The sequence below is a fragment of the Pseudophryne corroboree genome, chromosome 9, assembly GCF_028390025.1.
Source record: "Pseudophryne corroboree isolate aPseCor3 chromosome 9, aPseCor3.hap2, whole genome shotgun sequence".
Lineage (NCBI taxonomy): Eukaryota > Metazoa > Chordata > Amphibia > Anura > Myobatrachidae > Pseudophryne > Pseudophryne corroboree.
The window spans coordinates 384,835,233-384,847,886 of record NC_086452.1 but is presented as its reverse complement, the minus strand read 5'-3'; the positions used below and the strand labels follow the sequence as shown (position 1 = coordinate 384,847,886).

The 12,654-nt window shown below is 47.8% G+C and overlaps 1 protein-coding gene across 2 annotated transcripts in view; it reads left to right on the top strand.

Annotated features, from left to right (window-relative positions):
* Window positions 1-12,654, top strand: part of DCP1A (decapping mRNA 1A) — a 233,182-nt gene that overhangs the window by 205,291 nt on the left and 15,237 nt on the right. For both annotated transcript variants that reach the window (XM_063940808.1, XM_063940807.1), the window contains one exon: window positions 12,143-12,358. In XM_063940808.1, the coding sequence (XP_063796878.1) occupies window positions 12,143-12,358 (216 nt within the window). The remainder of the gene's footprint in view (window positions 1-12,142; window positions 12,359-12,654) is intronic.

The following is a 12,654-nucleotide window of genomic DNA, read 5'->3' as shown; positions in this document are numbered from 1 at the left end:
AAAGCCATTTTATCCTTAGAAGAATCAGCAGAGCCTGTGTTAAAATCCAAGGCACCTGTGTTTAAATGCCCCAAAACAGTTAAGACTGAGTTTCCTGGGTCTGATCAGCTGACGGAAATCATGGAAGAGGCTTGGGCTACGCCCAGTAAGAAGTTTAGAATTCCTAGGAAATGGAATTCCAATTATCCTCTTCCAGCTGGGGATTGTTTAAAGAGGGAGGTGGACCCCAAAGTAGATATGCATGTTTTTCGATTAGTGCGAAAATCTACATTACCTCTGCCTTCAACATCATTAAATGATGTCCCAGTTTTGAGAGTGGATGGTTTTAAAAAAAATAAAAAAATTCCCTGTCTGGGGCAGTCATAAGACCAGCCATGACTTCAGCTTGGATGGCAAAAGCAGTGGCTGCCTGGGCTGATGCATTGGAAGGAGATGTTTCAATGGCATCTAGAGAGCAAAAATCCCATATGGCACATATAAAACAGGCTGCGATGTTCTTGGAAGAAGCAGCTTTGGATATGGGTAGTATTGACTTCAGGGCATCAGCTTCAACAGTAGCCGCTCGCAGAGCAGTTTGGCTACGTACATGGAAAGCTGATTCAGAATCTAAAAAGGTTTTGGAGTCTTTACCTTTCTCTGGATATATTCTTTTTGGTAAAGAATTAACAGATATTTTGGAGTCAGAAGCAGACTCCAAGAAAGTAAAGTTTCCTTCTACATACAAACTCAAACCTAAAGTTACATCTTTTCTGCCCATTCGGTCTCAAGGAAAAGCTAAAGGGTAAAGTGATGGCAAACAGCCCCAATACAACAAGTCTGGTAAGACTAAAAAGCATTGGGCTACCAGAGGACCAGTTGGTAAAACAGAAAATAAGCCATCAGCCTGATGGTGTGGGCCTACACCTGAGGGATTCCAGGGTGGGGGGCCGACTTCTTCAGGTTGCTCAGATCTGGCAGCAGCCTACAACAGATGCCTGGGTGAAGGAAGTGGTATCTCTCGTTTATGCATTTGCCTTCAAGAAACACCCTCCTTGAAGATTATTTTGTACCAGCCCGTCTCGGGTAGAGACAAAGGGGGTAATTCAGACCTGATCACTCGCTAGCGTTTTTTGCAGCGATCAGGTCAGAACTGCGTATGCACCGCAATGCGCAGGTGCGTCGCACAGGTACAAAGCGGATCGCCGCTCAGCGATGGGTTTATGCAAAAAATCCATTCGCACGGGCGATCGCAAGGAGATTGACAGGAAGAAGCCATTCGTGGGTGGTAACTGACCATTTTCTGGGAGTGCTTGGAAAAACGCAGGCGTGTCCAAGAGTTTGCAGGGAGGGTTTCTGACGTCAATTCCGGTCCCAGAGAGGCTGAAGTGTTCGCAGTGGCTGAGTAAGTCCTGGGCTACTCACAGACTGCACAAGATATGTTCGTACAGCTCTGCTACACACACGTTCACACACTTGCAAAGTGAAAATACACTCTCCTATGGGCGGCGGCTATCTGTTCGCAGCAGTGCAAAAAAACCCTAGCGAGCGATCAGGTCTGAGTTAGGCCCAAATGCCAGGGCTTTGCAAGAGGCAGTTCAGAAATTGCTTCAGTCAGGGGTAATCATTCCAGTTCCTCCTGCACAACGAGGACAGGGTTTTTACTCCAACCTGTTTCTAGTTCAGAAGCCAAATGGGTCATTCCGGTCCATACTCAATCTCAAAGTGCTGAACAAGTACATTTGGGTACCTCGGTTTCATATGGAGACTTTACGTTCCTTCATTTTAGCCATGGAGCCCAGAGTATTATATGGTATCCCTGGATATCCAGGATGCTTACCTACATGTTCCTATAGCACTGTCCCATCAATGGTATCTCAGGTTCGCTATCCTCCAGCAGCATTTTCAGTTCCAGGCCCTACCTTTTGGGTTAGCCACAGCCCTCAGAGTCAGGGCTGGTTCTAGACCTTGTGGCGCCCAGGGCGAAAGTTTCCTTTGGCGCAGCCCCTCGCGCCCCTCCCTCGAGACGGCGAAATAGGGTTAGTGCGCGCCGAAGGCGTGCGTAAAAAAAATGGGGGCGTGACTTCATAGGAAAGGGGCGTGGTCAGTTTGGCTCCCTGTAGTTTTGCCCCCTGTAGCGTTGTGCCCCCTGCAGCTGTTGTGCCCCCAGTAGCTGTTATGCCCCCTGCAGCTGTTGTGCCCCCAGTAGCTGTTGTGCCCCCAGTAGCTGTTGTGCCCCCAGTAGCTGTTGTGCCCCCAGTAGCTGTTGTGCCCCCAGTAGCTGTTGTGCCCCCAGTAGCTGTTGTGCCCCCTGCAGCTGTGCCCCTAGTAGCTGTGCCCCCATTAGTTGTGGTTCCAGTAGTTGTGCCCCCTGCAGCTGTGCTCCCATTAATTGTGGCCCCAGTAGTTGTTCCCCCCTTAGTGTGCCCCCTGCAGCTGTGCCTCCATTAGTAGTGCCCAAAAGTAGCTGTGCACCTAGTAAAATACTTACCAGCCCCGTTCCTGTTCCCGACCACTGCACTCTGTCTCCGGCGCCACTCCTCTGAGCTATGGGAGAGACGTCATGACGTCTCTCCAATAGCACTGCACAGAAAGGTCCTCTCCGCAAAGGGAAACTAGACGCTACCTCACTGCGCGTCTAGATTCCCTTCACGGAGAGGACCTTTTCAAACCCACCGCCGCCGCCATCCTAGTTATTAGCGGCTCTTGCCACGGCGGCAGAGCCCCGGGACAACGGCGCCCCGGGCAAAAGTACTGCTTGCCCGTGGCAAGAGCCGCTACTGCTCACAGTATTTACCAAAATTATGGTGGTATTGGCAGCTTATCTCCGCCAGCAGGGGATAAGAATTTTTCCATACCTCGACGATCTTTTAATCCTGGCACAGTCTCAGGAATTGCTCCTGTGTCATCTGCAATAGACCATAACGTGTCTGCAGAAGCACGGGTGGCTCATAAATTGGGCAAAATCGTCTCTGGTTCCGTCACAGCGGATTACTCATTTGGGGGCTGTACTGGATTCAAGCCTTCAAAGAGTATTTTTACCTCTGAACAAGATATCCAAAGTTCAGTCAAGGATTCAGGAGCTGTTACACAGTCAAAGGGTATCCATTCACGTAGCAGTACGTGTGATGGGATTGATGGTGAAAACATTCGACATGGTCGAGTATGCTCCGTTCTACTCGAGGCCTCTGCAGTATCTGATCCTTGCCAAATGGAATGGGTTTCATCAGATGATAAAAAAGCAGGCTATGGTCCTTACGGTGGAAGTAAGGAGGTCGCTAGCTTGGTGGCTACAGACATCCCATCTGGACATAGGGAGACCCTTCTGGTTATCAGATTGGGAAATTCTGACTCCAGGGCTGGGAAAAGGAAAACAAAAAATAGCAGCGCTAATATAATAATACCACATATAAAGGATTGAGTGATAAAAAAACTTCACATTTAATATAATGGCAAATTAAGCCACATTAAAAACATGTATACCAAGCTCATATATTGAATGAGTTAAAAACTGGGGGTCTCAATTAAACTGCCTTTAGTGATGTAGTCCGTTCCTATATGGTAAACTGGATATGCAGATGGGTGAATTGTGTGAAAGTGGACTGACAGCGCAGTCTGACCAAAACAACTTTACCAGAACCGTTAGAGGTGGAGTCCCTTGGATATCTTTGATGTAATTCAAGTGTCCAATTGTGGGGTCCTCATTAAATTACGGTATCCTCCTCATGAAGGTGAAAAGTTGGTAGATTTCAAAGCTTTAGTCACCGCGATTTTTCTGCTCCAATCAAAGTCCAGTTTTGGTCCGGATATACACAGGCAGTAAAGATGAATCAGATGATGACCCAGAGAAATTCCTGACGCGTTTCGCTGCAGGCAGGGCAGCTTTGTCAAAGGTCCTTTGACAAAGCTGCCCTGCCTGCAGCGAAACGCTGGGGAGCAGTGTCAGGAAGGTTTTGTTTCCAGGGGCAATGGACCAAGGAACAAGGTTGTCTGCCAATAAATATATTGGAACTTCGGGCCATATACATGGCACTGATTCAGGCAAAGGACATCCTTCGGGGAAAACCATTTCAGATCCGCTCGGACAATGCGACGGCAGTAGCATACCTCAACCATCAGGGAGGAACTCGCAGCCAAAACGCTATGAAGGAGGTAAGTCACACACTAAAGTGGGCAGAACTTCATCATCCAGCCTTGTCCGCAGTGTTTGTTCCGGGAGTCCTAAACTGGGAAGCGGATTTTCTCAGTCGACGTGCCATTCAGGCAAGCGAATGGGCTCTACACCCAGAGGTCTTCCAGACTCTGGTCGACAAGTGGGGTTTGCCAGAGATAGATCTCATGGCGTCCCGTCAGAACAACAAAGTTCTCGCATATGGGTCAAGAACAAAGGATCCCAAAACGATCTTTGTGGATGCCCTGTCGGTGAGATGGGACTTTCATCTGGCCTATATATTTCCTCCAATCACCTTATTACCCAGGGTGGTGAGAAAGATAAAGCAAGGAAAGGGTGCCGTGATACTAATAGCTCCGGCTTGGCCCAGAAGACATTGGTACACAGATCTGCAGAGAATGTCGATTGATGCTCCATTCCTGCTCCCTCAACGTCCAGATCTACTGACGCAGGGTCCTTGTTATCACAGACATCTGGATCGACTGTCTTTGACGGCTTGGCTCTTGATACCTCTATCCTGGAGTCAAGAGGATTCTCACAACAGGTAATTCAAACAATGCTCAGATCAAGGAAACCTTCCTCAGCTCAAATTTATCACCGAATATGGCAAACCTATATTCATTGGTGCAGTGAATGGAAAATGGACCCTAGGTATTTCAGAATTTCCAGGATCTTAGCATTCCTTCAGGCAGGAATGGATAAAGGTTTGAAGATGGCTTCCTTGAGAGTGCAAGTGTCAGCATTGACTATATGGTTCCAAAATAAAATTGCCAACTTACAGGATGTGCGTACTTTTTTCCAGGGAATGCTGCGCATCCAACCTCCTATTGTTCCTCCTACAGTGCCTTGGGACTTGAAGGTCCTTTAGGACTAAACTTAAGTTGCCCCATTTGAACCACTTAATAAAGTGGATCTTAAATGGTTGACAGCTAAAGTTCTCTTTCTACTGGCCATGGCATCTCTAGAAGAGTGCCAGATTTAGGGGCATTGTTATGTCGTCCTCCATTTCTGATCTTTTATCCAGATAGAGCAGTTCTCAGAAGTAAATCTGGGTATCTTCCCAAGGTGGTGTCTACATTTCACCTTAACGAAATTTCCAGGAATCGGGCCTTTCTGCAGGAGATGCATCGCTGGACGAGGTCCGTGCCTTAAGGATCTACGTGGATTGTACCAGTGCCATCAGAAAGACAGATTCTCTCTTCATTCTCTACAGATTTCTCAAGAGAGGATGGCCTGCTGATAAGCAGACACTGGTGAGGTGGCTTCGGATGACTATTTCAGAAGCATGTTCTCACGCTGATCTCCCTGTTCCGGCTAATGTCTCTGCTCACTTTACTCGTAAGGTAGGTCCATCATGGACAGCACAACGTGGTGCTTCAGCCTGAACAGATATGTAAGACAGCCACATGATCTTCCATTAACACATTCATTAGACATTATGCATTGGATACCATTGCCTCTCAGGACGCTGAATTCGGGCAAATTGATTCTCCTGTCCAATCAGGAGCGCGTCCCCACCACTAAATTGCTTTTGGAAATCCCAATGTTATCCTGTGGATAACCTGTGGACCCTGCCGGAGAAATATACGTTATGATAAGAACTTACCGTTGATAACTGTATTTCTCCTATGTCCACAGGATCAACAGGGATCTCACCCGGACGCACCTGATTTGACGATCCTTTTACTCACTAACCTCTTCCTTCTTGTACGGAAGGGTGTGCATGTGTGTTCTTCTCGCCTGATTAGGGCTATGATGCTCCTGCCTTAAGATTTGGGAAAACAACTGATTTGTCTGAGCCAGGAGGTGGGGATATATGGACGGGCCCGTTGCATGCTGGGAGGCCGAAAAGCTTTGACCGATTGGTGCAAATCCACTGTCGCTTCATATCCCAATGTTATCCTGTGGACTTAGGAGAAATACCGTTATCAACGGTAAGTTCTTACCATATCGTATATTTTATCTCTAACGTCCTAGGGGATACTGGGATGACATTAGTACCATGGGGCATAGATCGGGTCCATTGGGGCCTGGCACTTTAAGAAATCATTAGTGTGTGCTGGCTCCTCACCTCTATGCCCCTCGACCAGACTGTGTTTAGAAAAATGTGCCCAAAGAGCCGGGTGCATTCATCTGGAGCTCCAGAGAGTTTTCTTTAAAACTTTCATTTTGTTTATTATTTTCAGGCAGCACTGGTTGGCAACCAGTCTGCCTGTGCCGTGGGACTTAGAGGGGGGGACCGAACCAACATCCTATACGGTTAATGGTTCGTATCCCCGCTGAGAGGACATTAAGCTCTTGAGGTGCTGTTTCACGTGCCCCCAGGGTGTACGCACACGCCAGCAGCATGCCGCCACCCCTAACAGATGGCGAAGACGCGGTGCATGCTAACACCGGGGTCCCGGTAAGCGGGTCCCCGGTGAACATGGCAGCATAAGGGCGCGGCGGTCACCTGGCTGCGGAATTATACCCAGCAGAGCACTGCTTTACCTGAGGTATTGTATGCTGGTTCCAATCCTCCCTGTGTCACTCCGTACAGGCTGTCTGGGGTTATTGTGTTATTTCACTTTCTGTGTTTGTCACTGCACTGTGTTATTTCACTGAACTCTGTGTGTTTCTGAAAAACAGAATGTCTGGGGGAAAGTCCCTCATGTAACACTAAGTTTTCTTCAAGGCTGCTGACCACACAGTCTCCTCAGCCCCCCTGTTAGTCTCTCATAAACGCACGCGCCCACAGGTACTCCAATCTGACTCTGACATGCCAGATCTGGATGAAGGGGAGGTGGATGTGGAAGGTGACAATACTCTGTCTCAGGGTGTTGAGGCTTTGATTTATTCTATTAGGGAAGTCCTCAACATACCGGATAAGGAGACAGAACCTGAGGAAGAATTGTTTTTTAATGTGAAACCAAAGTCTTCTGCCACATTTCCTATCTCCAAGGAATCAAACTCCCTCTTTAAAGAGCCGTGGGTCAATCCTGACAAAGAATTCTAAACTCCCAAACGGTTACTAAATTCTTTTCCTTTCCCACCTGAGGATAGGAAAGTATGAGAAAATCCTCCGTGCATGGATACTTCAGTGTCCAGGCTGTCGCGTAAGATTGTGCTGCCTGTACCTGGGGCTATCTCTCTCAAAGACCCAGCTGACCGCAAAATTGAGACTACACTCAAATCAATTTATACAGCGGTGGGCGTAGCACAAAGGCCCACTATAGCTTGCGACTGGATTACAATGGCCATGGTAAAATGGTCTGATAATTGAGGGATTGGACTCTCTACCTCAGGAAGAGATCATGACTCTACTGCATCATATCCAGCATGCTGCAAATTGTATGAGTGAGGCAATTAAAGAAATAGGCCTCATCAATGGCCGTGCCACAGCGATGGCGGTCTCGGCTTGTAGGGCTCTGTGGCTGCAACAATGGTCAGCGGATGCTGATTCCAAGAAAGGCGTGGAGAATCTTCCTTTTACATGAGAGCCCTTGTTTGGGGAAGAACTGAACAAGTGTATTTCTTAAGTAACGGCGGGTAAGTTTACCTATCTGCCGTCTACTGCGCCTCCTGCTAGACGTCCCTACCCTGGGCCCTCTCTGCACTCCTTTTTATGTGGCCAGATTTAGAGGCAGAGCCAGAGGTGCCTCAAATGCTGCCAGAGGAAATCGAGGTAAGTCCCGTAAACCAGCGGCTGCTGGATCTCTGGACCAAGCCTCCGGATCCTCATCCACTGAGCCCTCCGTGTGACGGTTGCTCCCAGCAGCAAGGCGAATTTCAGGTGGGTACTCGCCTTCAACACTTTGCCCATGTGTGGGAGAAAGTGTACCGATTGGAATTTCAAGCACTACCTCCTCTCACCAGCTTCTCCTGTAGCAAGGGTTACCTTGCAAGACGCAATTCAAAAACTACTACTAACGGGGGTTATTGATCCGGTGCATAACAGGTGATTTTATTCTTCTATTTGTATTACCGAAGCCGGACGGTTCAGTACGGCCAATCTTGAACCTCAAATCTCTGAACCATCTACGCATGTTCAAGTTCAAGATGGAATCCCTAAGGACGGTGGTCTCTGACCTGGAGGAGGGGGAGTTCTTGGTATCCCTGGATATCAAGGATGCATATCTGCACATCCCAATATGGCCTCCTCATCAGGCTTAGCTCCGGTTCGCTATACTGGACCACCACTTCCAGTTTCAGGACTCACCCTTTGGTCTCTCCACAACTCCAAGGGTGTTCACAAAGGTCCTGGTGGAGATGATGCTGCAATTGCGCAAGATCGGAGTCAACATAGTCCCCTACTTGGACGTTCTCCTGATAAAGGCGGTGTCCAGGGAATGTCTGCTACACAGCATCGACTTGGCTACTCGCCTTCTTACAGAACATGGGTGGATCCTAAATTTCCAAACTTCTTACCTGGAACTGTCACTGAGAATTCAGTTCCTGGGAATGATACTGGACACGGTGTCTCAGAAGGTATTCCTCCCCATGGACAAGGCCTTGACAATCCAGGCTATCATCCGCTCGGTGATCAGACCTTGCAAGATCCTGATTCATCTTTGCATTTGCCTACTGATCAAGATGGTGGCCTCACACGAGGCAATCCAGTACGGCAGATTCCATGCCTGCCTGTTCCAGCTGGATCTCCTGGACAAATGGTCAGGGTCTCAACTGCAGATGCAGCACTGTATAACTCTGTTGCCGAAGGCACGGATCTCCCTGTTATGGTGGCTCCAGGTCTCTCACCTTGTGGAGGGTCGGCGCTTCAGTACCTAATCTTGGGTCCTGCTGACAACGAATGCCAGCCTCTGCGGGTGAGGGGCTGTGACCCAGGGGGCTCAGATTCAGGGAAGGTGATCAAGTGTGGAATTTTCGCTGCCAATCAACGTCCTGGAACTCAGGACAATTTATAATGCTCTTCTGCAGGCCTCCTATCTTCTCCGAAATCAGGCCATTCAGGAACAATCTGACAACGCCATGGCGTACATAAACCAGCAGGGAGGAACAAGAAGCTGGGCCGCAATGCGAGAGGTGTCACAGATACTCCTCTGGGCGAAAGCCAATGCAAGGGCCATCTCAGCCATATTCATTCAAGGCGTAGACAATTGGGAGGCGGACTTCCTCAGCAGGCACGACCTCCTTCCGGGGGAATGGGGCATTCACCCTCAGGTGTTTCAGCAACTGATTCACCGGGGGAGCTGTCCGCAGATAGACCTGATGGCTTCTCGTCTCAACAAGAAGCTCCATCGTTACTGTTCCAGAACGAGGGATCCGCAGGCTGCGGCAGTGTACACTCTGACGGCACCGTGGACTTACAAGTTTGTGTACCTGTTTCCTCCGATCCCTCTTGTTCCCAGAGTTCTAAAAAGACTCAAAAGGGAAAGCGTTCAGGCAATTCTAATTGCCTTGGATTGGCCTCGACGGGCCTGGTATACAGACCTCCTGACCATGTCTCTGGAGGAACCCTGGCCTCCTCCGCTTCTCAAGGGCCTTCTTCAACAAGGGCCGTTCGTCTATCCAGACTTACTGCGGCTACGTTTGACGGCTTGGACGTGGAGAGGGAGATTCTAGCCAGAAAAGGTCTTCCCTCCAATGTTACTTCAACTATGGTCCAGGCCCGTAAGGTGGTCACGTCAAAGCATTTCCCACCGTATCTGGAAGAAATATGTTTCTTTGTGTGAGGGTAGAAAATATTCTCCTGTGGAGTTTCATCTTGGCCGTTTTCTGCTCTTCCTGCAAGCAGGCGTGGGTATGGGCTTACGGTTGGGCTCCATCAAAGTTAAATTTCGGCTCTCTCCATCTTCTTCCAGAAACAGCTGGCGGTACTTCCGGAAGTACAGACATTCCTGAAGGGTGTTCTTCGCATTCAACCACCGTTTGTCCCTCCCACAGCTCCGTGGGATCTCAATGTGGTCTTGACCTTTCTCCAGTCGGACTGGTTTGAACCCTTGCAAAGGGTGGAATTGAAATATCTATCTTGGACGACTGTCATGTTACTGGCTGTAGCCTCTGCAAGACGCGTGTCAGAATTGGGGGCCTTATCCTCTAATAGCCCGTATTTGATATTTCAAGAGGATAGGGTGGAGCTCAGGTATCGCCCGCAGTTTTTGCCGAAAGTGGTATCTGCCTTTCACATTAATCAACCAATAGTGGTTCCGATACTATCTGACACATTGGTTGCTCCAAAGTCCTTGGACGTTGTGAGAGCTTTGAAGATTTACGTCAAGAAGACAGCTCGTCACAGGAAGTCTGACTTGCTTTTTATCCTTTATGATGCTACCAAGATGGGATGTCCTGCTTTTAAGCAGTCCCTTGCTCGTTGGCTCAGGTTGACCATTCAGCAAGCCTATTCTTCGGCAGCATTGCCGCTGCCGAATTCTATTCAGGCCCACTCCACAAGGTCGGTGGGCTCTTCCTGGGCGGCTCAGCCTTACAGTTGTGTCATAGAGCTACTTGGTCTGATTCAAACACGTTCGTAAAGTTCTATAGGTTCGACACCTTGGCCAGAAATGACCTTCAGTTTGGTCAGGCGGTTTTGCAGGGGTCTCGGCGCTCTCCCACCCGTTCTGGGAGCTTTCTGATCTCCCCATGGTACGAATGCCATCCCAGTATCCCTTAGGACGTAAGAAAACATAGGAATTTAATACCTACTGGTAATTCCTTTTCTCGTAGTCCGTAGGGGATACTGGTCGCCCGCCTCAGTGCTTTGTGTTCCTGCTTACCTGGTTGTAAGTTTTCTTGATTGGGTCTGCTGTTGCTGTCCCTGATCCTGTTTGGTTAGCGTTGCTATCCTTTGTTATAGTTAGCGTTGCTATCCTCTGTTCTGGTTAGCGCTGCTGTCCTTTATTGATGTTGTGTGTTGGTTCGTTGCCTCACCGCTTTCGTAATATATTTTCTTCTTTCATAGTATATCCGTCTCCTCTGGCACAGTTTTCTAGACTGATTCTGGGGGAGGAGCCAGCACACATTAATGGACCAGGCTCCAATGGACCCGATCTATACCCCATAGTACTAATGTCATCCCAGTATTCCCTGTGGACTACGAGAAAAGGAATTACCAGTAGGTATTAAATTCCTATTTTTAAATTTTTTTTAATTTTAATATAGTTTAAAAAGTATTTTTTTAAATATTATAATATGCACATCTGCAGAACAGATCTTCTCATCAAAAACTGGTGGTCTGGGTGGGGCGGTCTGACTTCCAAGTATATTTACATACTACATACTTTTATTTCTATACGTTAGCAGTTTGTGTTTTGTATGCAGTGCTGCTCAGTTGTGTAGTCTGTGCGTTATCCAAGGGCAAATATAAACTACTTTACCTGACCTAAAACCTAATTGGTGAAAAGAATCAGGAAACATGGAGTTGCCGTAGGGCGAGTACAAGGAACTTAGCAGTAAAGTGAATGTGCGCCCTGACCCCCCATGAAAGAAGATAATGTCTTTTCGTCCCCACACATACACAGCTTGATGTTAGCACGATCTAAGAAAATGTTTTTAAAGTGGAGATTAAAGTTGTAATGGCTGTATTCTTGAAATAATGGGTTTTAAGTAATTGTGTTCATGCCGCTTCTGGATATACTTCAACTGTTGAAAATACGTTTTTTCACTACAATGGAAACACTGTTTCATGCTGATATTATGCAAGTTGTTCAGACAGGAAACCTGCATTTGTTTGTGGTTGCGTCCCATAGAGGTACATACAAAAAACAAGCAAGCTTTTCTAACTGTAGTAACCGGTTATGTGTGTGCTATCTGCCCCTGTGTGTGGTCAGGCGGTGGGATTCTTTCAATGACCTTTAAAAAAAAAAAATGACCGGCGATTAATTGTTCATGTAGTGCCTATGAATAGTGAGAAAGTGGATGGTTGGAGCACATTCAGTAGGGGTAATATCTCTAACGGAATAAAATTGAATTGCAAAAATAACCGGTTAGTTACATATGTGCATTTATTAGGCCTTTGAGGTTCAATGAATGTGGTAATGGAATTATTTGTCATTTAAGGCTCCGCAGTTTGGTGCACCAACAACCACAGACGCTGCTTCTGTCCTCTGGTCTCCCAACGTATTCCAGCAAGCAGCCCCAAAGCACACTAGCCAGGATGATCGAGCAGGGACACCACCTGGGAAGCACCGCATGGTAGATCAGACCAGGTCCTGCTCTGCTGGGATAGCACTCAGCCGTGCTCAGCTCCAAGAAACCCTAGAACATCTCATAAAGGTAACACACCATCTTCTGTGAAAAATAGTTTTATTTATTACCAGTTATTTATATAGTTTAGTACCACAACTAAAGATTGTTCTCTGTGATTAACAATAAGGAGCCCCTGATAACGCTTGAGCAGGCCTGGCCAACCTGTGGCTCCCCCAGCTGTTGTGAACTACAAGCCCCAGCATGCTCTGGCACAGTTTTGCTATTAGGGAGTGCTAAAACTGTGGCGCAGCATGCTGGGCCGTGTAATTTCACAATAGCTGGGGAGGCACAGGTTAGGCAGGTCTGCACTAGAGGAATATAAT